At 39.5% G+C, this 25,667-nt stretch overlaps 12 protein-coding genes across 12 annotated transcripts; 7 read left to right on the top strand and 5 right to left on the bottom strand. All coding sequences in view use genetic code 12, as the record gives it.

Moving 5' to 3' along the window:
• Positions 1-415: 415 nt before the first annotated feature.
• CPAR2_302010 (glucose-induced degradation complex subunit) lies at positions 416-1,759 on the top strand (the record flags this gene model as incomplete). The annotated part of the gene is made up of 1 exon (XM_036807565.1): positions 416-1,759. The coding sequence occupies one exon, from the start codon at positions 416-418 to the stop codon at positions 1,757-1,759; it is 1,344 nt and encodes a 447-aa protein (XP_036664389.1).
• A 64-nt stretch (positions 1,760-1,823) lies between these two features.
• On the bottom strand, positions 1,824-2,489 carry CPAR2_302020 (uncharacterized protein; the record flags this gene model as incomplete). Its single annotated transcript, XM_036807566.1, has 1 exon — positions 1,824-2,489. One exon carries the CDS (start codon positions 2,487-2,489, stop codon positions 1,824-1,826), a length of 666 nt encoding a protein of 221 aa, XP_036664390.1.
• A 548-nt stretch (positions 2,490-3,037) lies between these two features.
• Positions 3,038-4,819, top strand: NUP60 (FG-nucleoporin; the record flags this gene model as incomplete). Its single annotated transcript, XM_036807567.1, has 1 exon — positions 3,038-4,819. The coding sequence occupies one exon, from the start codon at positions 3,038-3,040 to the stop codon at positions 4,817-4,819; it is 1,782 nt and encodes a 593-aa protein (XP_036664391.1).
• Positions 4,820-5,036: 217 nt separating this feature from the next.
• Positions 5,037-6,326, bottom strand: RPT5 (proteasome regulatory particle base subunit; the record flags this gene model as incomplete). Its single annotated transcript, XM_036807569.1, has 1 exon — positions 5,037-6,326. The coding sequence occupies one exon, from the start codon at positions 6,324-6,326 to the stop codon at positions 5,037-5,039; it is 1,290 nt and encodes a 429-aa protein (XP_036664392.1).
• Positions 6,327-6,929: 603 nt separating this feature from the next.
• CPAR2_302050 (cytidine deaminase) lies at positions 6,930-7,615 on the top strand (the record flags this gene model as incomplete). The annotated part of the gene is made up of 4 exons (XM_036807570.1): positions 6,930-7,008; positions 7,074-7,110; positions 7,178-7,292; positions 7,400-7,615. 4 exons carry the CDS (start codon positions 6,930-6,932, stop codon positions 7,613-7,615), a joined length of 447 nt encoding a protein of 148 aa, XP_036664393.1.
• A 760-nt stretch (positions 7,616-8,375) lies between these two features.
• NOP1 (rRNA methyltransferase) lies at positions 8,376-9,314 on the top strand (the record flags this gene model as incomplete). Its single annotated transcript, XM_036807571.1, has 1 exon — positions 8,376-9,314. The coding sequence occupies one exon, from the start codon at positions 8,376-8,378 to the stop codon at positions 9,312-9,314; it is 939 nt and encodes a 312-aa protein (XP_036664394.1).
• A 394-nt stretch (positions 9,315-9,708) lies between these two features.
• On the bottom strand, positions 9,709-11,154 carry CPAR2_302070 (Imp2'p; the record flags this gene model as incomplete). The annotated part of the gene is made up of 1 exon (XM_036807572.1): positions 9,709-11,154. The coding sequence occupies one exon, from the start codon at positions 11,152-11,154 to the stop codon at positions 9,709-9,711; it is 1,446 nt and encodes a 481-aa protein (XP_036664395.1).
• A 787-nt stretch (positions 11,155-11,941) lies between these two features.
• On the top strand, positions 11,942-12,732 carry CPAR2_302080 (uncharacterized protein; the record flags this gene model as incomplete). The annotated part of the gene is made up of 4 exons (XM_036807573.1): positions 11,942-12,269; positions 12,331-12,515; positions 12,611-12,619; positions 12,688-12,732. The coding sequence occupies 4 exons, from the start codon at positions 11,942-11,944 to the stop codon at positions 12,730-12,732; spliced, it is 567 nt and encodes a 188-aa protein (XP_036664396.1).
• A 334-nt stretch (positions 12,733-13,066) lies between these two features.
• Positions 13,067-14,518, top strand: CPAR2_302090 (uncharacterized protein; the record flags this gene model as incomplete). The annotated part of the gene is made up of 1 exon (XM_036807574.1): positions 13,067-14,518. One exon carries the CDS (start codon positions 13,067-13,069, stop codon positions 14,516-14,518), a length of 1,452 nt encoding a protein of 483 aa, XP_036664397.1.
• Positions 14,519-14,585: 67 nt separating this feature from the next.
• Positions 14,586-21,665, bottom strand: CPAR2_302100 (uncharacterized protein; the record flags this gene model as incomplete). Its single annotated transcript, XM_036807575.1, has 1 exon — positions 14,586-21,665. One exon carries the CDS (start codon positions 21,663-21,665, stop codon positions 14,586-14,588), a length of 7,080 nt encoding a protein of 2,359 aa, XP_036664398.1.
• Positions 21,666-22,381: 716 nt separating this feature from the next.
• ERG26 (sterol-4-alpha-carboxylate 3-dehydrogenase (decarboxylating)) lies at positions 22,382-23,437 on the top strand (the record flags this gene model as incomplete). The annotated part of the gene is made up of 1 exon (XM_036807576.1): positions 22,382-23,437. One exon carries the CDS (start codon positions 22,382-22,384, stop codon positions 23,435-23,437), a length of 1,056 nt encoding a protein of 351 aa, XP_036664399.1.
• Positions 23,438-23,555: 118 nt separating this feature from the next.
• Positions 23,556-24,305, bottom strand: PGA43 (Pga43p; the record flags this gene model as incomplete). The annotated part of the gene is made up of 1 exon (XM_036807577.1): positions 23,556-24,305. The coding sequence occupies one exon, from the start codon at positions 24,303-24,305 to the stop codon at positions 23,556-23,558; it is 750 nt and encodes a 249-aa protein (XP_036664400.1).
• Between the last annotated feature and the right edge of the window lie 1,362 nt (positions 24,306-25,667).

Raw genomic sequence — 25,667 nt, forward strand, 5'->3', positions numbered from 1 at the left:
TGTGGGTACCAAAAGCTTAATCAAGTTTTCAATTCCAGCATAAAGCACGATTTTCCTTAGCACTTCTAATTGTGTTTTATCGAAGGGTGTTGCGTAACTTCTACGCAGTCCTTGGTTATTTTCATTACGCTCCATAAGGTGAATGAAGTCTGTCCCGAAATGTAAACATGGTGGTACTATTTTGTCAAGCCGAAATAGCTTTATTGCAATTGACCCCTTCAAAAGTACTAGTGTTTGTTTGATTCTTATTGGTAACGTGTTTTTTCTTTGGGTTGAAGATTTCATCTGTCGTTATTTTGCCTTATGCGACACTCGTAGAATCATTGCCTTTCACTAGATCGAATCGCCGCTTCTTCACTCCCTTTTCTCGTTATTCTTTATCAACAACTTTCAACCATATCCATCATCTCAAATCATGCCCCTTGAAGTTGACGAAACAATACAAAAGAGATACATAGACCAATTGGTCCTTGAATACCTTATCCATGAGGGGTATGAGGAAGGGGCATTTGCCTTTGCTGAGGAGTTGAACTTGGACTTTCAAAAACTTTCATGGCAGCAATCACTTACTCCCAGTAACAACGATCAAGTAAGTTCGACTTCATTAAATCAGCCCACTCGCCATAGCATATTGCAAAAAAACTTGAATCAAATCAGCAAGCTTCCTGACCATGACTTTTCAGATGTAATTTTGAATTACTATAGCAATATAAAGTACCACCAGCCTCGAGACCATCACAACAACGACAGCAACATGAATGAAATGTCAACATTGCCCTACACGGGAAACATCAAGATAGCTTCTGGATACTCTACAATCAGTCAACGACAGGAGATCAAACGATTAATATTGAATGGGGAAATCACAATGGCGATAACTAAAATAAGTCAATGGTTCCCAACCATACTTGATTCAAATAACCTTCTTCACTTCAAATTGTTACGCCTCAATTTGATAGAGATGATAAGAAGCCACAAATTCTCGTCACATCTGGAATCCGATGAAAGAGGGTTTTTAAGTGAGATTTTGACCTTTGTGAGGTGCAATTTGATTAATAAAATCTCCAACCTGCATAAACTATTGAAGGAGCTAGAGTTCACAATGAGTCTCTTGTGCTTTAGGTTTGATCCTTCTATTGAGGACTTGAGCGATCAAAAGGAGCTTCCGTTAGAATTGAGAAATTTCTTTAATATAAATTTACGAAATCAGGTATTTCGATTGGTTAATAAGGAGATTTTGCGAATGTATGAAGTAAAGAGTTTTAATGATTACAATCAGGGATACGAAGAAGGTGAGCTAATAAAAGATGTCAAAGTTAAACTTGGGAATGTTGATGAGATTGTGCCGGGGAAGGATAATGAAAGTATATATGAGTCAAAAACGAAATCCATCGTTTATACCGGTCCAAGTTATGAGAGCTTTGCTTTCGAGGACCTTGAGTCTTTCAATGACGATGGGTTTGATTCCGATCTCGATGACCTAGATGATGAGATCACAGATTGGGAGCAGTTAGTTGATATGAACCTGAGTCAGCAAATTACCAAACCGTCATCAGAACTATATACTGGCGAGAAATTGATCCGCAAAGACACCACTGCCACAAATGAGGATGAGACGGAGAGTTTAGTCGGCTTAGCGTTGGAAAGCAAGTTGGAATGTCTTGTCAAATTGTTTGTTTTGACGGAGAAGAAATTACAATCAATACAATCATCCGCTGGTCATACATTCAATATCGAGGAGAGTGATTTAGTCCTTTAAGAATTGGCTTGCGTATGGAAGACACATAGGATAAAAGTAAGTACATATACATATAGGGCATTCCTTACAATACAACAATGGCATCAATGGTGTTTCCTGTTTCAATGTTGCACTTGCTCAAGTAATTCTCGTTTTCACCTATCAGCACCTCTTTATATTGATTATTGAAAATTTTGACATCATTGGGTACAACATCATCTCTTTCGTAGTCTCTATAGAGTTCCGACTCATTGAACAATTTTAAAATCTTGTTTCTCAAATGCAGTATTGTAGAGCCAAACTCGGGCTCTTTATTCATTTCAAAATCATCAGGACTAAATTCAAAATAATACTTTACAAACTTGTTTAGCCTAAACAAGTTGGCATTCAAGTCACTCAATTGTTTCCAATACAAAAGATTGTGGTATCGTGACTTATTCTTGATGTCATAATATTCCTTTAATCGCACTTCATTTGTGCGATCTATGATGTTCAATCGTATATTGACGTGGGCACAATGAATAGGCACCTCAGTGAAGACATCTTTCGCATGATATTCCCACAAATTCAAATATATACCACTCCAATAAATGATCTCATAACTCAAAAGACCAATAAATGTCAAAACAAGAATCTCAGTTATGAATTTCGAAGTCGGAGTTATCAACAAATTGGAAGTAAAAGAATTTGCCTCTAGACGACTTGTGAGATACGTGTCAAACCTGTATAACAATTCAATTAGCAGAACCATTAGTATGAATCTAACCCTTGAAGCTCAACCGAAAGTGAATATCAAGAACAAATTGTCAATTGGCATGCAGTTCTTGTCAGGAATCGAAGGATATCTCGAGAGAGAGAGAGAGAAACAGCACAACAAAAAATGAGAATAGAATTGACGCGACAGAACAATGTCGTATAAATCATGTTTGCGATACTCGTTTAGCTGGAAACTTTTAACTAAACAAGCAACTTTGCTCTCTCATACAATATAATTTAAGTAAAGGTAGACATTGTACTTATGATACAGTTTCTCTTACTTACAACAGACTCCTAAACTTCTTTTTAATATTAATACTATTACTGTAATGAAAAGGGCATACAAGATGAGCTTTAAAGAGAAGAAATACGCAGGAGAGAGAAGCGAAAGAAGGGAAGGAAAGAAAGAAATAAGAAATGAAAGAGAGACAAAAAGGAAAAAAAAATTACATTGACTATTCCATTCATCTTTCATCCATCACCTGTTGAAAATCATAGCAATTCTTATTCCCACTCATCTCATCTTTAGTATTGGGACAGACCATGGATAACAGAGAGAGGTATCAGAAGTATAAGGATAGTTTGTCGGGTAATTCAGGAAGTCGGCAAAATTCGTTTGCCTTGAGATCGAAGCTAAAAAGCATCTTCACATCTTGGAATAAACCAGATTCTGATGAAGTTGTTTCATCACATCGTAGCACATCAAATTCTAGCAAATTATCACAACAAGATCCAGGGTTTTTAGGTACACTGGCAGTCAAATTACCAGGCTCGTTTCATGCCTATAAGGAAACATCTAATACACCAGTCGATACCTCGCAACAACAGCAGCAGCAGCAACTATCTCCGATACACTCAACATCAACTATTGACAAGGATGAAACTGCTGAAAACCCCAACGACATTTTATCAGCATTTTTCAAGCAAAAGGGCAATGGCAAACTTACAGATGTGGAATATGAAGGTGTAATGGCATTGATGTCCAAATCTAGAACAGGCACACCTTACAAACGAGAATTTGCCGAGTTGAGCTTCACTAATGCCGAACCTTCTTTTAAGAGAAGACATTTGGGTAATGACTCAATAATTGTGGGCAATGAGACATCAATCGTTGGATCTACACCATCAAAACAGAATGTTCTCAAGACGAATGGCAATACCACTTTAAATACACCAGGTTATACCCCAAAGTACAACAAGACTTACAACGACACATTTGAGAGGTCGTACCTGATAATAAATAACACAACAGGGAGCCACTTTGTACCATCCTTGAGAAGAGCAAGTATGAGATCGAGACGACCTGCCCCTTACAAAAGTAGGATCACAAGCTCTACTTTATCCAATTCAGTCGTCAAAAACGACAGACAGACGGATGAAAAGGACAATAACTTGAGCTTCAAGCTGAGCAACACAAGTGCAATACAAACTTCTGCTTCAAAGCCACCCAGCAAAGCCGCTCAAACTTTGTTAAGTATTTTGGATGGTAAGGAAGAAAACGGAGAACCTGTTGATGAGAAACAACAACAACATCAAGACAAGTTAAAATTGTTTATCAATCCGTATGGGTCTAGCTCAGAAAAGAAAAACAAAAACAAATTGAGCAATACTTTGACCGCGTCGGGCGTAACGGCGCTGACCATTGGCAAAACTATCTCCTATAGCGCAATGGACCTGCTACCCGCAAGTAATGGCGAGGAAAAGTCGAATACTACTAGTACGAGTAACCCCAAGAACAACACCGGTAAAGCTTCAGATATGCCACTCATTCAATCAAATCACCTCGCAAAACCCATTTTCAATGAACCCAAATCGAAACTGCCTACTTTTTCCAACGGTTTTCATCACTCGTTCAGTAAAGAGCTAAACGGGAACAAGGGTGACCATAATGGGGAAAATGAACAGGTAGTTGGGAAATATGCGATGAATGCACCAAGAAACGGTACCTTTTTTGAACCTAGTGTTTCAAACATGCTGTTCACAGCATCAGGGTCATTGAGTGTGAATGGAGTATCGAACAAAGAAAGCAATCTGTCTGGTGATAAACATAAGAACAAGTCCTATCTGATTGATGACCAGGGGAATGGTGAAAATTTAAGGAGAAAATTACCCAACACATTTGGCCTGTCTTGCACACCCACACCAGCTTTTGAGAGTATCAAATCAAGTACAGATGGGTTCGTGTCAACTACGAATCAATTAAATGGTACAAATAATGAGTCGTCGCCTCCCGTGTCTGAATTCACCTTCCCCTCCCCCAAACTTGTTGTGTATGATTTCGACGAGGAGGAAGTTAACAGATACAAATCTTTGTTTAGCTTTTGAAGGGAACATTGTGCTATGCATTGTATAAACTATAGATTTAGAGGGTACATATTTTTTTGTCTTTCTTCTTTAGCTACTCTGTAAAGTTCCTTACTATTGTTTATCCTAGCACTTCCGCTTGCACCCAAAATGGAACAGTAGAGGCTCAAAAGCTATGCTGTTGACCCTCGTGTACCTTGACCAAAGCCTCTTGCGAAAAAACACCAGTGGACAAGTTTTATGCATAAAAGTTCACTGACTTTGATTTTCTTGCTTGTACTTCACCAATTGCCTCCACAAAATCCTCGTGCCTAATTATTGACTTACCATTTCTCAAAGCAATCATACCAGCTTCAACGGTCACAGCTTTCAATTGGGCACCATTGAATTCGTCTGTAGACCTAGCCAATTCACGCCAATTGATGGATTCATTGTCGCAATGTAATTTTCTCGCATGAATTTTCAATACTGACTCTCTAGCCTCCTCGGATGGTAAGGGGAACTCAATTTTACGATCCAATCTACCTGATCTCAACAAGGCTGGATCTAAAGTATCAACTCTATTTGTGGCTGCTAGCACCTTGACTCTGTCATCTGATCCAAATCCATCCAATTGATTCAATAATTCCAACATCGTACGTTGAACTTCTCTATCACCACTCTTGTCTGAATCAAATCTCTTGGTACCAATAGCATCCAATTCATCAATAAAAATAATCGTTGGTGCTTTCTCTTTGGCTAAAGCAAATGCATCTCTCACCAACTTGGCACCATCACCGATAAACATTTGCACCAATTGTGGAGCAGCCAACTTTAAGAATGTAGCACCCGACTGTGCTGCACATGCCCTTGCCAACAAAGTCTTACCGGTACCAGGAGGACCATACATTAACGCACCTTTTGGTGGTTTTATACCCAATTTCTTAAACTTATCAGCTTGCTTCATGGGCAAAACAACTGCTTCAATCAATTCCTCAATTTGGTTATCTAAACCTCCAATATTGGAATAGGTTTCCGTTGGCTTCTCATCCAACTCCATTGCCTTCACCCTCGAGTCATATTCGGAGGGTAAGGTATCCAAGATCAAATACGAATCTTTGTTGACACCTATCAAATCATTAGGTTTCAACTTTTCGTGATCCACCAATCCAATCATTGGTAAAAAAATGGTTTGCCTAGTTGAAGTTTTTATGACAGCCGATTTTCCAGATCTTGCAGCATCTATGTCAACATTTGCACCTTGCTCACTGGCTTCTTTATCCACATCAAGATTCAAAAGTTCAACCACATTTCCAACCAAATATGGTAGTTGTTTATTGTTATTTATTTTATCCTGGTTGTCCTTTATTCTCTCCAACATCATGGTTTTCTCGTGAGTGAGTCTTTGCGATTCTGAACGCATGACTTTGATGTCATTGTCTAGTAATTTGGTTCTATTGACGATATCAGCTGTGGATGACTGTAGAATTTCCATGTCAATAGTGTCGTCTTCTCCTTGAGCAGACTCTAATTCTTCCAAGGTTACCATAATTGATTGATATATATCAAAGTACGATGCAGTGCTGTGCCGACTAAACTATGAATGTAAATGAAGTTTGAAGTATTGGGTGGAGGGGATACTTCTTCAATTGATGTAAGAATAGTATTTTAATTATTGGCGCTATTCGGTCAATTATGTCTTGTAAAAGTATAAGCTTATCTACCGACAAATGAATCAGTATGATAAACTATATGTATGAAGAAGGGAAAAGATTCAGTGGTGGTGGTGATAACTACACACATTTTTGAGTCTGAGTTTTTTCGCCACTGGTTTGATTTTTTTTTCTTGTCCATAATTGCACGACTTTGTTTCTGAGCCTTTATTTGAATTCGATGTCTGCCATATATGTTTAATTAAGCCAGACACAGCCTGTATTAAAAGATACAACATCCAGTCAAAGGGTACCAGCTACGGGATTGGCGGCAATCGCACTGTCAGAAACTGCACTCTTGTGACATAAGTACACGCTAATGTGAGTAGTTTCAACAGGCTATTGTTTTTATTTTCTAAATGTCGCACGACCAAAATATCTGATCCATTCTGATCTTATCAGGAGGTTATCAGACACTCGTGCCAAGTACCGTAGCTAAGATGACTATTCAAATATATCATGACCATTCAGAGATCTCCTTGGATGAATTTAATAAGCTTAAGGATATGGTCACTGAGAGTACGTTTTAAAGCAAAATAATCGAATTTACGCAACTCAACACTAACTATTCAATTAAAATGTAGCTAAGAGCCTAGCATATTGTCCGTATTCCAAGTTTAGGTACGTTTTGCAGCTTACATGGATATTCATGCTTTGCAAAAGTCAGGTTTACTAACTAATCTTAAAGAGTAGCTAGTTGTGTCTTGACCGAATCAGGTGACTTCATAACAGGAGTTAATGTCGAGAATGCCTCTTATGGCGCAGGTATATGTGCTGAGCGATCAGCTATTTCAAGAGCAGTGGTATGTGTATTGAACCAAGAGTTGAACTTGGACGACATGGTTGACCATCATCACCATCATCATCATTATTGAGCGCAATTACTAACAAAAGTTTCTGTCGTTTACAGAGTCAAGGGTATCGTAAATTTAGAGTCATTGCAATTGCAGCAGACACACCAGAGCCCATTGTGCCGTGTGGAATATGTCGGCAATTTATGCGGGAGTTTAACGAAAATATCGCACTATTCCTATTTAACAATGATTCGGATTTCATCAAGGTTTATTTGAAAGATCTTCTTCCACTAAGTTTTGGACCAGAAAACTTAGACATTCAAATCAAATGAGTAGCTCAAAGGAGGGGTGTGGCGAAGTGCATTCATTCGGTGTAACGTGCATGCTTATTTATTTGTATATTTATTTAGTTCGTTATTTTCCAAAGCGTAATAGGCATGCTAGTGGATTGGGTTATCTTTGGTTTTGATACCGCCCATTGTAACTCTAGCATTGACTCTACGTTTGTATATTTCCAAGAATTGAAGTGTGTGCTTTTTTACTAATGATGATGAACACCCAAAGATTGCCAGAGAGGAAGTGTGAAGTCACGTGCATAAACAAGCCGCACGATGAGCATCACTTTTCAACCTATGATTTGAACCAAACAGTATAAAAAGCATCATCACAGGTTCCCCTTAAGTAGACCTTTCTCATTTCTGGTTCAATTATGAGCCTTTGAAGTTATTCACCCAATCATGGCTAAATAAAGGAGGAGCTTTGTACATTTCTCAACCTAAAGACCACCCAGATTTTCTATTTACTCTTTGAAGACGACAAAATACTAAATTTCCGCCATTGCATAGTAAAGCGTACCATAGTGCCAATCTCCAATGCTTCCAAGTTGCTTCGTCGTCATTTTCATGCCCCACCGTCGTGTGATTTGTATGGCCCGATAGGTTTCCCACATCAAAACATCAAATATCTCACTAATGAAGAGAAAAATAAAAAATAAAAAATAAAAAAATTCCATGAAAAAAATTTTCCTGATGGACTTTACCAAGAAAGTTATCTTTTCTTATTCACATTTGAGACTACATTTATACATACATAATGGCATTTGGAGCACCAAGAGGTAGAGGCGGAAGCCGTGGAGGCGGCCGTGGCGGATTTTCAGGAAGAGGTGGCCGTGGAGGTGCATCAGCAGGCAGAGGTGGTCGTGGTGGAGCTAGAGGTGGTGCCAGAGGTGGCGCTAGAGGTGGAAGAGGTGGTGCCAGAGGTGGAAGAGGTGGCGCACGTGGTGGAGCTAGAGGAGGAGCCAAGGTTGTTATCGAGCCACACAGACATGCTGGTGTTTTCATTGCCAGAGGAAAAGAAGATTTGTTAGTCACCAAAAACATCGCTCCTGGTGAATCGGTGTATGGCGAAAAGAGAATAAGCGTAGAAGAACCAGCCAAGGAAGAAGGATCAGCTCCAACTAAAATTGAATATCGTGTATGGAATCCTTTCAGATCCAAGTTGGCCGCTGGTATTATGGGTGGTATTGATGAATTGGGTGTTGCGCCAGGAAAGAAAGTTTTGTATTTGGGTGCTGCTTCAGGTACCTCTGTTTCCCATGTTGCTGATGTCGTTGGACCGGAAGGTTTAGTATACGCTGTTGAGTTCTCCCACAGGCCCGGTAGAGAGTTGATTGGTATGGCCAAGAAAAGACCAAATGTGATCCCCATCATCGATGATGCCAGACACCCCCAGAAGTACAGAATGTTGGTGGGAATGGTTGATTGTGTTTTCGCTGATGTTGCTCAGCCAGATCAAGCTCGTATTATTGCTTTGAATTCACACTTGTTTTTGAAAGATGGTGGTATTGTGGTTATATCTATCAAAGCAAACTGTATCGATTCAACTGTTGATGCTGAAACCGTTTTCGCTAGAGAAGTACAGAAGTTAAGAGAAGAGAGAATCAAACCATTGGAGCAATTGACATTGGAACCATACGAAAGAGATCATTGTATCGTTGTTGGTCGTTACATGAGAAGCGGAATCAAGAAATAAACGAACGTGGGATTGTGTATATTAGAATAAATGAATCAAGTACAAATAGTTAAAAGGTGTAGATGTTTGTCTAAACCGGTCAATCAACTCAGAGTATACCGATAAAAGGTATGTTGAACTCTCTCACAAGCCCTGTATGTTGTTTTGAAAAAATCAAGGGTATTGTCTAACTCGGAAAGAACAAAAGCGCATTCTGGGATGAATAGTGACATGTATCCGTCGCAAGTGTATGAAACTAGAGTAGTTTACAGGAATCCTTAATGCCCTAATCTATAAACGATTACCCAAGAAGCTCTCATTTGAATATCTCTTTTAAACGTACGACAAATACAAACACTGCAAATCCACTATACAAATATCCTCAAAAAGTCAAACCATGACTCACTGACATCAATCAATCAATTCTAGCCTCAGACAAAGTCAATGGCTTAATATTATTGGAAAATACGGATGAACCAGATTTAAACCTATTAATCTTCTTCAATTTCTCACGCACCACCATGACAGGAACAGTTGACTTTGTGACAAGGTAGTTGGACAATGAACCGAGTAATACACCCTTTATAGCACTTTGTCCCTTTGATCCAACAACAACTAAGGTTGGTTTCAAATTATCGATAAACTCCAAAATCAAATGTCTTGGTATAGGATGATGAACAATTTCGATAACGACGTGGATTTGAAGCTTTGTTAGTTTTAACAAATTGAGAACTTGCTGTCTAGCTCTGTTCAACATGTTGAGACGTTGTTGTTCACGTTGATTCTCATTAGAAGTGTTGCTTTTTAAATGGTGGTTTGGGTCATTGTCTTCAATAACACAAATAATGAATAACACAGACCCGTCAACCAAGACTGTTCCCAAAGACCACTCAAGTGCGAATATCGACTCGGGAGAGAAGTCCATGCACAACAAAAACATTTTAGGCTTCACTTTGGGATTCACCAACTGGAAAAAATTTCCTCTGGTAATCGTTTGTATAACTCTTGAATGTGCTTTATTGGAGTCAATCTCCCCTTCACGAATAGTTTCGTTCAATTGTGAAGCAAACTCGCTATCAAGTTTATCCTCCACAGCTGATGTGTAAGGGACCATGAATTCTTCACTAGGCAGGCCGTCTTTGCCATCTTTGCCAGTCTCTGATTGCAGTTTGGGGCCTCCTTCGGCAGCAGCACTCATATCATGACCATTGCCATTTCCGTTGCCATTCTCTTGTTCAATAATTTTCTTCCTATAAGCTTGATAATTCTCCAATTTTTGTCTCCTCGATTCGGCATCCTGGTCAGCTTGCATCAAATTCAACAGTTCCAGTCCTGTAAGCTTGTGCTTGTCGCTCGCTAATCTATTCAATATATCCGGGTCTATTTTTGTACCAGCATTCTTTGCAGCCGCAAGAGCCCGTTCATTAGCAGTCAACTCTTCCAACTTTTTCACGGTAGACCTATCATTCAAGTTAGAGTTTTCCAAAATTGAGCTAACCTCGTTGATCATTTCGTCTTGGCAAGCATAATTCGGCAAGATATTACCGGTGTCATCATATTGAAATTTTTCATTGTTATCATCGTCACTAATATGTTCCTCCTCACTTACTTCATCCTCCCATGAAGGCGACTCACCCAGTTCCCCTTCCCTTTGAATTCGTTCCAGGGGGTCATGATTTGTAATTGACCACTTCAATCTACCATTATAATCCTCTCTTGAAACGGAGGGTGAGCGGCTCTTGAAGGAACCTCTACCGCCACTACTGGTTGCGGCTCCAGGGGACAAAGATCTTCCTCTCGTCATGGAATTTTGTATGATGGCAAGTTTCTCTGCCTCTAACCTCGATTGGCGACTGGCCATAATGTTTCTTTAAACTTTGCTGAGTTTTGTGTATGATTTGTTGCGGGTAATTGATCAAAGCAAGTATTGTTTCTGTAAACTTTGAATTGGTCTAGCTATGAAGTGTTGTCAAGATGGCAAGCTGTGAATGCGAATAAAACTAGGTTTCGATGGTGGGTTGGAGGGGGGGCTCAGCTCAGTTGTGTTTTAGATGTGCAGAATACGATCACCCTGTTCACTTTTCTTGTCCTTCATTATAAAAAACACACAAAAGATTTATTGAGAGATAACATGCAATTGTATCAATTTACACGACCTTGACAAATATAGAAACATCATAATAACGATTGTTGTGTCACAACAATTTGTGACACTGTAGTTACCAAGCATTGGCTGTCATCATATATATTCGAAACATAGCGACCGCATAGTTCTTTAGACTTGCGATTTCTCAGACGTTATAATAACAGACTTTACGGTCTCAAGCTGTGTCCAATAGTCATGTTCGCTTTGGAGATGGAGGAATTGTTCCTTTTTTTGCATCAAATTCAATACAAATTATTTCTTTGACGTTGTTTTGGTTGTTACCTAGAGGAAAGAGTAATTAAATGTGCATATGTACGTGACTGGGATTATCTGCGTACAATAAGACTGGAGTGGTGTCTGGTTTTCCCTTGGGTACGTGCTTTAACATAGCTTTCAAGGTGAAAAAAAGAACAAAGTGTGTTAATTGTGGTTGCAAAATGAGTGTCCACTTGAAAATCTGTTGTAAGTGACTCTTGTTCCAAAACATAAACACTTCAGGAGAATGCCTTCAACAAAACATACACAGTGTTCAGAAGACGTCAGAACCATCATTCGCGACTACATGAAGTCCCAGTATAGACCCTACTCCACCAATGATATCTTGTTAAATTTGCATAATCAAGTTCCAAAACAAAGATTAAGTGTGGGGTTAACAACTTTGGTTGAGCTGAATGAACTTATTGTCAAGGTCGTGGGTAAAACCAGTTATTATTGTTACAGGGCCTTAGTACCAGAGTGTGCTAATTCAGACGCAGATTTATTGGAGAAGATCCCTTTGATGGAGAAAGAGATGAAAGGTCTTGAACAAGAGACAAATGACTTAATAGAAGGTACGATAATCGAATAGATTAGTCTCAACAACACCCTCTTGTACTAACAGACTGAATTTAGCGTTGAAGAATGCCAGAACAGCCCTTTCTAATGAAGAACTAGTTCAACGTCTCAACGAGGCTAAGGAGGAAATTGAAGCATTGACGAATTTGCAAAAACTGTCCAGCCATGAACTCACCCACAGTACTGAAATGGCCCAACAAATTTCACATTTACTGCGTATCCACAAGCAATACAAAGAATATGTATGTTATAACCCCTAGCCACGTCAGATACATGTACTAACAATCTATAGTTCAAACTACTTCGTGGTACCTTACTCGATCTTACTGAAAAAAAGAACATATTGGTACGTCACTCAACACTTTGATGACACCCGCAATGAGAGCAGCTTACTAACAATACACTCTCAAATAGGAATCTATTGGTATCGAGGAAAGCGAAGTGAAGAAGTACTTATAGTACCAATCACGATCTGTTGCAATGTAACTAATTGAATGCCTTTGTTTCTATAACCCTATTTCTCTATCCCGCCTTCCCCCTCCCCAACAAATTGAGCTCTTTTGCTAATAGATCCTTTCAAAATACCACAATTTTTCGTTTATCAACCATTAGTTGTCACTCCACTGTTGAGGGTCATAGTGGACGCGGCTTTGTGTAATTCTTTGTACCAAAAGTTGACACGAAAAAGCCTTTGGACAAATTTTTCATTTTGTTGAGAATGACCATGTAAAGGAGACTTTTCAATAGTATTAAAGGGAGCAAGTAATTATTACATGAAGGATCGAAATTTGAAATGCTATCACGAAACGTGCACAGAGTCCTTGTTTTATTATCATGTACATTTCTTGGGTTAATATGTGGAACATTATACCTTTATTCATCATATAGTCCTCAGCTAGCAAAGCAATTACAATACACAGCATCGGATTCATCAAAGATTGCTTTATGGGGCACTATTGGGACAGCATGGGCAGGCCCAATTTCTGGAGCAGTTGTAGATCGCAAGGGATACACCTTATCGCTACTAATAGGTGCATTTTTGATAATTTTGGGCTATGGTGGCATGAAATATCAATTTGATCACCAATACAATCAGGTTCAAATATCTTGTTTTTGGTTGTTTTCAATAGGTTTGGGTTCGACTTTTATCAATTCTGCTTGTCTCAAATGTTGTGCAGTAAGTTTTCCAAGTATAAGAGGGGTTGCAACATCGTTACCGTTGGCATTGTATGGTTTAAGTGCTCTTTTTTATTCGGTGATAGCTTCAGTTTTTTATGCAGGGAAGACTTCTGAATTTTTGGGGTTTGTTGGGATCTCCGTAATTGTCATTTGCGTTATCTGCTTTCCTAGTGTCTATTTGTCAGACAAAGAGCACAAGCTTCGAAAAGCTTCTACATTCCGAAACCATCAATTACTGGAAGATTCTGAGAAGAACCTAAGCACGCATTCCAAAGTTGATTTATTCAAAAGTTACAAGTTCTGGATGTGTTTTGCAATCCTTGGGTCTTTGGCGTCGTTGGGCCAGATGTACATTTACTCTGTGGGATACATTGTCAAGTCCTTGGTGGGATACTCTACTACTGAGGAACATTTGGAAGTTGCAGCCACTAGTGATCAAATTGAGTTATTGATTCAACAACAACAACAACTTCAAGTGGGAATGATTTCGATTGCAAACTGCATTGGTCGGATACTAGCGGGCATTCTGGGTGACATTATCACGCAATCATTCTCCACACCAAGGTCATGGTTATTGGTCATACCGTCGGTGGGAACAACCTTTTGTCAAATACTTACCTCAAACACTGTTCACTATAACAACCTTCCACTCAATTCCTTTTTAGTCGGTCTTTTTTACGGTTTTACATTTTGTCTCATTCCCATTATTGTGGGAGACATTTTTGGAATGGAAGATTTTTCTTTCAATTGGGGAATTACATGTCTTGCGCCTATTGGGCCCAGTTATTACTTGACTAGTATGTTTGGTAAAGAGTATGATCTCAAATCTGGCAAAACAGCCCTCATGGACATGGCCAAGGATGGCGAAACTCTGCTGGCAACCATGGGGTGCAGTTTAGGAAACAAATGCTACAATAGTGTCCTTGGCGTTACAGCTGGCGTTGGATGCTTCGCAATCATTTTAGTCCTTGTATTCAATTTCAGTGACATGATATGCAGGAGAAAACCAAAAACATTATCTTTACAAGACATTCGCATTAACAAAATGTACATAGAGAAGCCATAACTTAAATTCAATATCATACAGGATTAACATATTCCCAGTAGGTTTTTTTTCTTTTTTCGCATATGCATTATGACCGTCTAAATGACAGAAGCCTGGAAACACCACCAGGAGTTCTAGGGGTTTTAATTCCCTCCTGAGACGAGATCCGTTTTGGTCTTGGAAATGCACGTCGATCCCCTGTATCTCTCAAAGCATCAAGATTCTTGTGGGAGGTAGATTTCGGAATCTGCATCATATGCAGTATGGGAGAGGCATCGATGTCGTCATCAGTATCAACATCAGCATCACCATCTTCACCACCCTCCATATCAACACTCAAGTCATCGATGTTTCGGTGAATCAAATAGCGTAAAGCATTATACCATATATTGTGACGCTGTCTTGTTGCACAGGTAATCTTGATCGACCTATCAGTGGAGCGTACTATGATACTTTTGTGGTACAAACCGGTAGGGATAGGATTATTGTCTTCAACACTATCAACATCGACTATGGCGGCAGCTCTGGTCTTCCTAGATGCTGGATTAGATAGTACGGGGTTGCTCTCGGACCAGTACAAGGTCAAAGAGTACGGATGAACCCAAAAGTATCTCTCATGTCGTGTTTCAGCAATCGCACTGAACGCCGAGCCAAATCTCCTATAATATTTGAAAAGATACTCACCAATAACAACTTGGGTGATTGCAGGGATCATCAGTTTGTCCGTAAACGACACATCAGTGGCCATGGAGAACATACCAGTCGATCTGAGCGAAGTTGTGGAGAATTCCGAAAGATTGGATCTGAGCGAACTTGAGTGGGGAAGATGCCTCTGTATGGGTACTACTGGTGGAGTGTGCGTTCCATCTTGACCACCACGCACCAAAGTGTGACTTGGTGGTGAAAACTTTGCGTCAATACCACTTCCTGGTTGAACAAGGGCCATATCTGGAGCACCTAAATCTTTTTTGACATATCCTCGCTTTTTCGCAAATCGTTCAAATGCATCATTGGAAATTTTTTCCACGGAGGACGACTTGTACTTCAAGAGCTGATTGAAGTAACTTGCTGGAAGTATTTTCACGTGATCCACATCGGGTCGAGGATGAGTCGTGGTACCCACATAGTAAGTGGCACTTATACACAAAAGGCCAAGGTCTGTTGCACATGATCTAATATGTTCTTTGGAAACCGGACATTCAAACTGTAAAACCTCACTCTCGAGACTCCTAATCACATCCTTTTTTTCAACCAAAGCGCTTTTCAATCCATACAATTCGTTTACCACCTCTTTGACTCTCTTTTCAAGCCTTTCCTTACCCAAGCGATCTTTCTTTAATGAAATAAATTCGGAGTCAGGCACGAGGGAAAGTGAGCGCAGGTTAGCGGCATTAGCCAAAGTATTTTCGCTTATGGTTCTTTGTAGTTGATGATGGTTCTTGGTAGAATCTTCCGCGTTTGTTTGCGATTGTTGATTTCGCGTTGCCTCAAATGAGTTTCCGGCGTCATCATACTCATTCAGATTTGTGGTGTTCGAACTAGAACGGGAAACTGCAATAGGAATAATTGTGTAGCCCCGGTCGTTCAAAAACTCTCTCATCTTTCGTACAGCGGAGTCATCATCGTGAGCAGCACAAAGTTCGTGAGATAGTTTTGTCCTTGATTGAGCTTCTTCATCGGCAAGGGCTGTTGGGTTTTCTGACTTCGATGCACCTCTCGTGCCAGTATTCGCCTCTGGTCTTGAGGTTGTCGAACGTAATTGGTCAAGTTCGGTTTTGCTGATAATCACACAACCCAAAGAATCGGCTTTTTGTTGTAGGAACTCTTTTCTAGGATTGTCAATTGTGGTGTGCAATGTGGCCAAATCCTCACACTGTATCAACTCATAACCAAGCGATTCAGCTTTAGCTTTTAAATACACAAGGTCAGGTGCATCTGAAATTTCCTTCAACTTTTCAAGATCGGCTTGAGGGATTGTTGCCAACCCTAGAGCTAATGCACTCGCTTCAATCGATGCTCTATCAGGTTCAAGCAATGCTTTGTGTTCGCTATCGGAAATGAGTACCAGATCAAGGTGCCCTGCGCGAGACTTCAAGTATTCTAAGTCCGGACTTTCAATATTTCTCACCATCGCAAGGTAGTCTGAATTCTTGATCACTTTGTAATCCTGGGCTTCTGCCTTTTCAGCTAAAAAGTCCACAGATGGTGATTCAACCATTGATCTCAAGTTGATAAGTTCTGACTCTGGAAGTGTTGCCAATTTGAGTTTTCCACATTTCTCCTTTAAGTACTCATCAGTAGGTGATTCAACTTGTAGTTTCAATGCCGCAATTTCATCTTTAGATACCATCACGTTATCCACCTTTTCGGCATGCTCCGACAAGTATTCTCTACTAGGGTTTTCAATACGCGAGTGCAAGCTGGCAAGGTCGGACACTCCAATTAATTGCATCTCCTTGGAACCTGCATGTAATTTCAAGTATTCCAAGTCCGGACTTTCAATATTTCTGACCATCGCAAGGTAGTCTGAATTCTTGATCACTTTGTAATCCTGGGCTTCTGCCTTTTCAGTTAAAAAGCCCACAGATGGTGATTCAACCATTGATCTCAAGTTGATAAGTTCTGACTCTGGAAGTGTTGCCAATTTGAGTTTTCCACATTTCTCCTTTAAGTACTCATCAGTAGGTGATTCAACTTGTAGTTTCATTGTAGCCAATTCCTCCTTTGTCATCATAACACAACCCGCCTCCTCAACGTGCTGGGATAAATATTCAATGTTTGGGTCCGTGAGTTGAGAATGCAACTTCTCAAGCTCGTCGATATTGATTAAGGTCATCTTTTTAGTTTTGGCTTGGGCCATCAATTCATCTAAATCAGGGTCGTTTGCTCTATGGCACAATAGCAAATACTCTTCTTCCGGTACAGCCGCTAAACCTGCAGAATGAGCTTTTTCAGTTATGAATTCTTTCGATGGAGACTCAACAAAAACTTTCAACTCATCATAGACTGGTGTCTCTATCATTGTATAGTTCAATTTGTTGGCATGCTCTTTCAAATAGTCAACAGTGGGCGATTCAATGCAATGAGAAAGTTCGTCGCGTTCTGATTCCGACAAAACAGCAAGCTCCAAAGCCGCAGCCATTCTGCTCACATCATCAACATTAGGATCATCTCGTATTCTCCTCAACTCAACAAGTTCTTCTTGCTCTACGACATCGCAACCAATCTCATGGGCCTTTTCTTTGAGTTTCTCTGCGTTTGGTGAAATGTCTAATTCGACCAACTCATTGTATCTTTTTGTATCCACAACTGTTGAATTGTAATTTGCGACTTTTTCGTTCAAAAATTCCAAACTTGGATTGCTCACACATTCCTGCATAGCTGCTAAAGTCGACGACGAAATCAAATCTTGATCATATAATTTGGCCTTTTCTCTCAAGAAATCAATCGTGGGGTTATCTAATTGCGAACGTGAGCTTTCATGGTCCCGCATGGGGATAGCAACAAAACCAATCTCCTTTGCTTTTTGAGCCAAATGCTCCTTAGACGGATTATTCGCATCGACATTCAACTCGTCGTATTCCTTTTTAGGTATTACTACTAAACCTTTTTCAGATGCCTTGGAAACAATAAATTCCTTTGTGGGTGCTTTTTCGTGCTGCTTCAATCTTTCGAGCTCGTCTGTGGTGACGAAGGAACAACCGTACACAGCAGCACTCTTTTCAAGCATGCTTCTTGAAGGATTCTTTAACTTATTGAACTCTTGCTCGTCAAGTACTACGTAATCGATGGACTTGGCTAGCGATTTCAATTCCTCAACGCTTGGATTGGATATTTGCCTCTCCATTAATTTAAATCTGTCCTCAGGAACGATAACATGATTTCTCAAACGTGACTTTTCCTCCAAATGTGCCAAATCAGGTTCATTTGCCTTCTCTTTCAATATTGCAAGTTCTTTATTATTGATAACTGTCAGTTGATGCTTCTCAGCACATTCAACTAAGTAATCCATCTTAGGGTTGTCAAGTTTATCGGAGATTTCCTCGAATTCGGTTCGTGGACATAGATGGAGTTGCAATTTATCGCAATGCGCCTGAAGATCTTGTACAGATGGAGAGCACAACCGTTGGTACACTTCACCACCAACAACAACCACTCCCAATTTTGTTGCCCTAGACAGAATTTCCTCTATCGTAGGTTCATTCACTCGCCTCTGTAGCTCTTCAAAATCGGAGTTGCTGACGACTCGATAATCGAGTTTACTGGATGCATGTCTAATGTGCTCCAAATCTGGTTCATCCGCCCTCTTGATTATAGACAGATAGTCATCATTAGTCACCATCTTGTAATTCTTCTTTTGAGCTGCACTTTCGAGTTCTTCGACACTTGGATCTTCCACCCTTCTCTTCAACTCCTCATAGTTGTCGTTTGTTATCACAGAGTACTTCATCTTGGTTGCTGCCTCCTTTATGTGCTCCAAATCTGGTTCATCCGCCCTCTTGATTATAGACAGATAGTCATCATTAGTTATCATCTTGTAATTCTTCTTTTGAGCTGCACTCTCGAGTTCTTCAACACTTGGATCTTCCACCCTTCTCTTCAACTCCTCATAGTTGTCGTTTGTTATCACAGAGTACTTCATCTTGGTTGCTGCCTCCTTTATGTGCTCCAAATCTGGTTCATCCGCCCTCTTGATTATAGACAGATAGTCATCATTAGTCACCATCTTGTAATTCTTCTTTTGAGCTGCACTCTCGAGTTCTTCAACACTTGGATCTTCCACCCTTCTCTTCAACTCCTCATAGTTGTCGTTTGTTATCACAGAGTACTTCATCTTGGCTGCTGCCTTCTTTATGTGCTCCATATCTGGTTGGCTAGACAAACGCTTCAATTCATCATATTCAGATGCTGGAAGAAGCATCATCTTGTTTTTTGTCGCAAGATCACGTATGTGGGTGACTGGGGGATCGGACGACATTGTATTCAATGTGTCCCAGCTCTTTCTTTCAACAACAGCATAACCCATTTTTTCAGCACATTGTTCTATATGCCCCAAACTTGGATTGTGAGCAAGAAAAGACAACTTCTCGTGCTCTTCCTTTGGCAATGCTGTCAATCCCCTCTTATGGGCGTGTTGTTTGACTTCATCTACACTTGGGTTCTTAGCTCTTTCGAGCAACTCTTGTAACTCCTTGTTGCTCATTGAGGTATGCTCATGTGTGTCTAAATGCTTTTTCAAGTAGTCCAAAGTTGGACTGTCAATCATCTTGTGCGTAGTACTGTGTTCATCTGATGACACTAGAACGTGGTCATGCTCAGATGCTAAACTCTTGACGGCTGATAATGGTGGAGTTTTCAAAGCTGCAACCTCAGATTCAGTGAAAACTTTCAAATGCAACTTTTCCGCATGGGTCTTTATTTGTTCTTCGTTAGGATTGAGAATATTATCCAACTCGTCATTTGAAATTAGGACCTTGTTATGTTCTTTCGCCTTCTTGACTAGGTAGTCGATGCTTGGGTTTTTACCAAAACCGTTTAATTTGTTATACTTTTCACTATCAATAACGACATATCCTAGCTGTTTAGCATGATCGGTGAGATACTTTAAGTCAGGGCGATTAAGTGAACGGGCATTTTGATCAAGCTCCATCAATTTAGTTTTCAGTACAGCGGGAGTTTCTTCAATTATTGGTTCAATGGTCTTCGCATGATCAACCAACTTTTGATATTCAACAGTCGACAATAGTTTCATACCTCTACTCTCAAATAAGTCCCTAAACTTTCTGTCTTGTTCATCACTCTTGAGCAAGGTATCAATTAACTGAAAGACGTCCTCAACTGAATGTTTGTTCTTGTGTGGAGTAGTTTGTTCCATAGTAGTTGGAGAGCCTTCGACTGATATGTTGAGATGGTAGCTTTGATCAGCGACTTCATCACCGTCAAACTGTTGAATTATATCACCGTGCTTGGGCTTCGAAGGGGTTCTTTCAACGTTTTGTCCCAAAAACTGATCCCAACCAGCGTCACTATTAACAGAAGGTTCAGATACACTGTTTGCATGCAGAACAGCAAGAGCTTTGCTGAGAGGAAATTCCAGAGAGGCGTACACTTCCTCTTCTGACTTTGACGGCGTGCTTTGTGTATGTTTGAGAGAGCGGGTGTTTGAATCACCCGACGATACCTTATCTATGTGGTCTCTCAATCGTGAAATTGCATTGTCTATAGTTGCCATTTTTGAGCCGTTGTTTGTACCTTGAAATTGCTCCAATTCTTTCAAAATTGATTCAAGTCCAGAAACATACACACCTGAATTAGCGTCCGGAGCATTTTGTGCTTCCTTAAAGGTTTTGATAGCACCTTCGGTGCCCGCATCTGGTTCCACTACGGTAGTGGCAGCAAGCTTAGATTGTAAATTATCATTTTCATCGTTAAGATTTTCCACACGTTCACTCAACTCTTTGGTATCCTTTTCATATTTGGTTTCCAAATCCTTAAGCTTTTTCAGTAGCAATGAGTTTGTAATATCTAGTTCGTCATTGTTTTTCGTAATTTGATTCAACTGACCACTCATGTCTTCTTGTAGCACCTTCAATTTGTCATTACTTTTCTCGAGTATTTTTATATCTTCTTTCAAGCTACTTATCTGACTCTCCAATTGCCAATTTTTGTCCTTTAACTCACTTTCGTTGGAAATGTATGTTTGATTTGAATTGCTCAACTTGCCAGTTTCCTCCTTCAACGTCTGTACTTCTTGTAACGCTTGTTTCAATTTCAGCTTCAACTTCGTGTTATCTGCATTTAATCTCCGACATTCAGTCAACAAATTTTCACTCAAACCAACTACAAAGTTCATGTCGTTACCCTTCGATTCTGCTCCCAAAGGTAATGAAGAGTGCAATTTATCCGCCTTTTTCGATCTTTTGATAGTTGGCAATGGCAATTCATCACCAGACCTCCTCTCTGGGTGCAGTAAAGTGGCAAGAGCGTTTTCCTGATCATGATGTTGAAACAATGGATGTTGATGAGGTAATTGCAGCAGATTGAAACTTGTTGATTCTTTGAACGCGTCATGATGTGATGAAGAAGACTTTTTGCTAAACAATCGTTTTTGCATGTCGGACAATTGCGACCTAATGTCATCTTTGGAACTTTTGTCACTCGACGACATCTCTTTGAAGGTGGAGTTGATATATATATATAGTGGCTTGTGATGGGTAGTTGTGTGTTTGTGCAGCTAAACTTTTGTTTTGGTCGTAAGATTTTTGTTTGTTTTGCCTTTTTTTTTTTTCCTCTCTCTCTCTCTCTCTCTGTCTCTCTCTCACTTGATTCGTGTTTTACACTTGGAGAGAAGGGAGGAGGAGAGGAGGAAAGGAAAAGTATATGGAAATGAGAGAATAAAAAAGTTGGGTCCTGTCAGATCTTTCAACTTCCATACCATGATATAATGGCGTAAATCACTCATGTCAACTTCCTTGCTAGCCAGCCACTATATTTTTTTATAACTTGGCTCTAAGTGTTTGGGATGGAAACTTTTGACTATACCTTTATGACATCTCACGTGATCAAAAGATAAATTAGTGAACCGCCATGTTGAAAGAGCAGCCTTGGCAGAAATAGGGTTATTCTTGAATGAGTTTGTACATGTATATACTACTCAGTTTTACTGATAGCACACTCTAGGATCTGCGTGGGGGAATATCACAGCTAATGTGTTTAATCCATACACAACAGAGTTTTACTATACGACGCGCGATTTATTTCAATGAGAAAATTCTGTCAGTATCGACTGAAGGCATTCTTCATTAGACAATTGATTTAACACCTTACCCTAGTCATATTCGAATAAACCTCCCAATTGGTACTATTGTGCAGTGAGCTATTGAGATGGCAGGAAATAAGTTAGAATCTGTCCTTTTAGTTGGTGGTTCTGGGTTTTTGGGACTTCATTTGATTCAACAATTTGTCTCTCATTGCCCAGGAATAAAGATTACGGTGTTTGATGTTCGTCCCTTGCCCAATAAGTTATCCAAGTTTTTTACCTTTGATCCCGAAACGATTGAGTTTTTTAAAGGGGATTTAACCGATGCTGATGACGTAGCTGAAGCTATTCGAAAATCGCAATGTGATGTACTTGTCCATTCAGCATCACCAATGCATGGACTATCACAAGATATTTACGAAAAAGTTAATGTGCAAGGTACAAACAACTTACTCAAAGTGGCCAGAGAAACAGGTGTTGGATCATTTGTGTATACGTCATCGGCAGGTGTTATTTTCAATGGCCAGAATGTCATAAATGCCAATGAAACGTGGCCATACCCAGAAGTACACATGGATGGATATAACGAAACTAAGGCTATTGCAGAGACGGCAGTTTTGGAAGCAAACAATCCCGCAAACGGGTTCAGGACTGTTTGCTTGAGACCGGCTGGTATATTTGGTCCTGGTGATCGTCAATTGGTCCCTGGTTTGAAAGCGAGTGCCAAATTAGGTCAATCCAAATATCAACTAGGTGACAACAACAACTTATTTGATTGGACCTATGTTGGAAATGTTGCTGATGCGCATGTGCTTGCGGCGCAAAAACTATTAGATGAGACCACAAGAGATCAAGTTAGCGGAGAGACGTTTTTTATCACTAATGATGCGCCAACATATTTTTGGACATTAGCAAGGACAGTATGGAAAAACGACGGAATTATTGACCCTTATTATATCAAGTTAAATAGAACTGTTGCCATCGGATTGGGTTACATTTCACAATTTGTTTCCAACTTTTTGGGTAAAGAACCAGGATTAACTCCATTTAGAGTAAGGGTTGTTTGTGCCACAAGATACCATAACATCACCAAAGCTAAGACATTGTTGGGGTATAGACCTGCCGTGGATTTGGAGACGGGTATCATCAATACTCTTGAATGGATGAATGAGAAATTATGAGAGACATTATATTATGGACTATATAAAAATATACCTAGTTCATCGATTAAAAAAATTCAAAGTAAAACGCTCTTCACTCTTGTAAAGAGCAAGGTTTAGTCTTGAATAATCAATTGCGTCAACACATATAGCAATAAAGCGCTCCAAACATGAGTAACATCACCACATTTGGTAAGTTAAAATTGTTTGTACCGGATTCATGCTCATTCAAAGAATTCACTGTTGTCGAGTTTGAATAGTTAGCATCAACAACTATTACAGTAATGTTGTCCAATACAACGGATTCATTTGTAACATTAACTTCATTCACTTGCTTATCATCCTCCTCTTCTTTGCCCCCTTCGTTACTGACCAACAAATTTAAATTCTGATTTTTAATTTGGGGTTGTTTAGTTAAGGACTCAACATTGTATACTTTGCTTTGCAAGCTGGCATCAACAGGATCATCCAAAACTCTTGGATCTTCTTCATCTGTTCTAACAATACTTTTTCTAGGTGGTTCGGGATCTTCCTTTTTGAATGGTAAAGAACATGCATTGACCTCATTCATTTCAGCACAGTCCAGCAACAACACCGTTAAGAAATTGGTATTTGGGTTTCCAGGACACAAGTGATAGCATTCATCATCAATACTCTGCAAAGCACAACATTCACAAGCCAAGTCGTTGGGTTTACATTCATCCAATTTTGAAAGCACATCGTTGCAACAAGTGGATAGCTTGACTAAATCATTCGGTTCACATTTGGCAGTTTTGCGAGGGTTTGGATTCATGTAAGTACCATATTCACCAACCTTGTTCAAAGTAGCACCAAAGATACCTGAAATGAGGACAAATAGTAAGACTAAGTTGCGTAATTGGAGTGTCATTGTTGATTTAATATGTTTGATATGATTGCAATGGGTAGACGGAAAAGAAAAAAAAGAAATACCACCAGTGAAATTGCAAATTTGTGGGTGTTTGCGATTCAACTGCAAAATTGAGGGAGAAACAGAAAATCATAATCAAGCGGCACACAATTCTGGTTTTTGGAAAAGACCACATTGCTATTGACCGACTTTTGTGGATCATCGACTGTAAACTTCTAAAGTTTTGTTGGTCAGTAAAAAGCTTTTTAGGTTGATTGTTAGAATATCAGCAAAACACACTGCTGATTCAATTGGCTATGATTATGTTCCAGACCCTGAAGCAGTAATAAAAGCTCTCCCACATGTAGAAGATGATCAACTCGAGATGATTGTTGATAGCTACATATCTGCTGTATCATTCCTCTGCTTGTTCTCAAGGGTAGCAAGAACATCCAGTTAAGTTATCTCAAATGGTAAGCTCATGGAATGAAGCCAACTCTCGACAAATAATCCGGGCCTAACTTGTATTCGGTGGTGCTTCCTGTAGCTATTCTACCAGTAATTGCCATCTAATTGTTCGTCGTTGAATTGTGAAAACGATGGAAAATATTACCCATTAAGTTTCGGTATGCATGATGATTTTAACAGCGGTATAGATGAAAGGCAGCAGGCAATTGAATACACGGAAATACGTTGACTGAATATATGTAGTGATGACAGTGTATGGAGTATTCATGTTTGGTAATCTGATGAAGCAAAAAAAGAAAAAAAGAGATCGAAAAGCACGTGATTATATTCATTTGGTAGCTTTATACACTAATCTACAACTACACAATTGTTAGGGAAGGAAAAACCAACTTCAAATTGTACCTCGGTTTTCTTTCAACGAGAGTTTGGATTTTGCTTTGAATCCCAAAATTGTATCATTTTTCAGTGAGGAAACAATAACAAATAAGGAAACAACAACTAAATTAAGAAAGAACAAAAGTCAGGAAACTACAAGCCAGGAACAAAACATTATATAAGTCATATTAAATGATCCGACTGAAAATATCCACAAGAATGTAACAGCAATGAAGCTGTTCTACAAGGATTCAAATGTGTAGTCCCCCACTAGTGTTGAAAAGCTCATAGTAAAGAAGACTGATTGATCTAGTTACCAACAGTTGACAGTAAGCATCTAGAGTATATATTGAATACAAATGCTTTATTTGTAAGTAGTGCATTACGAATACTCAAGACATTTTGATTGTGGTGGGGTCTAGATTGAAAATTTGACAATGCCCCTCTAAACTAGATTGAGTAGATTAAAAGATGGCTGTTTCTCGTACTCTACCTTTTTTTGGTATTTTGTTTTGCAGTCAGAAGAAAATCCAGACTTTG

The sequence above is a fragment of the Candida parapsilosis genome, contig 005806 (assembly GCF_000182765.1).
Source record: "Candida parapsilosis strain CDC317 annotated contig 005806".
NCBI classification, from domain to species: Eukaryota; Fungi; Ascomycota; class Pichiomycetes; order Serinales; family Debaryomycetaceae; genus Lodderomyces; species Lodderomyces parapsilosis.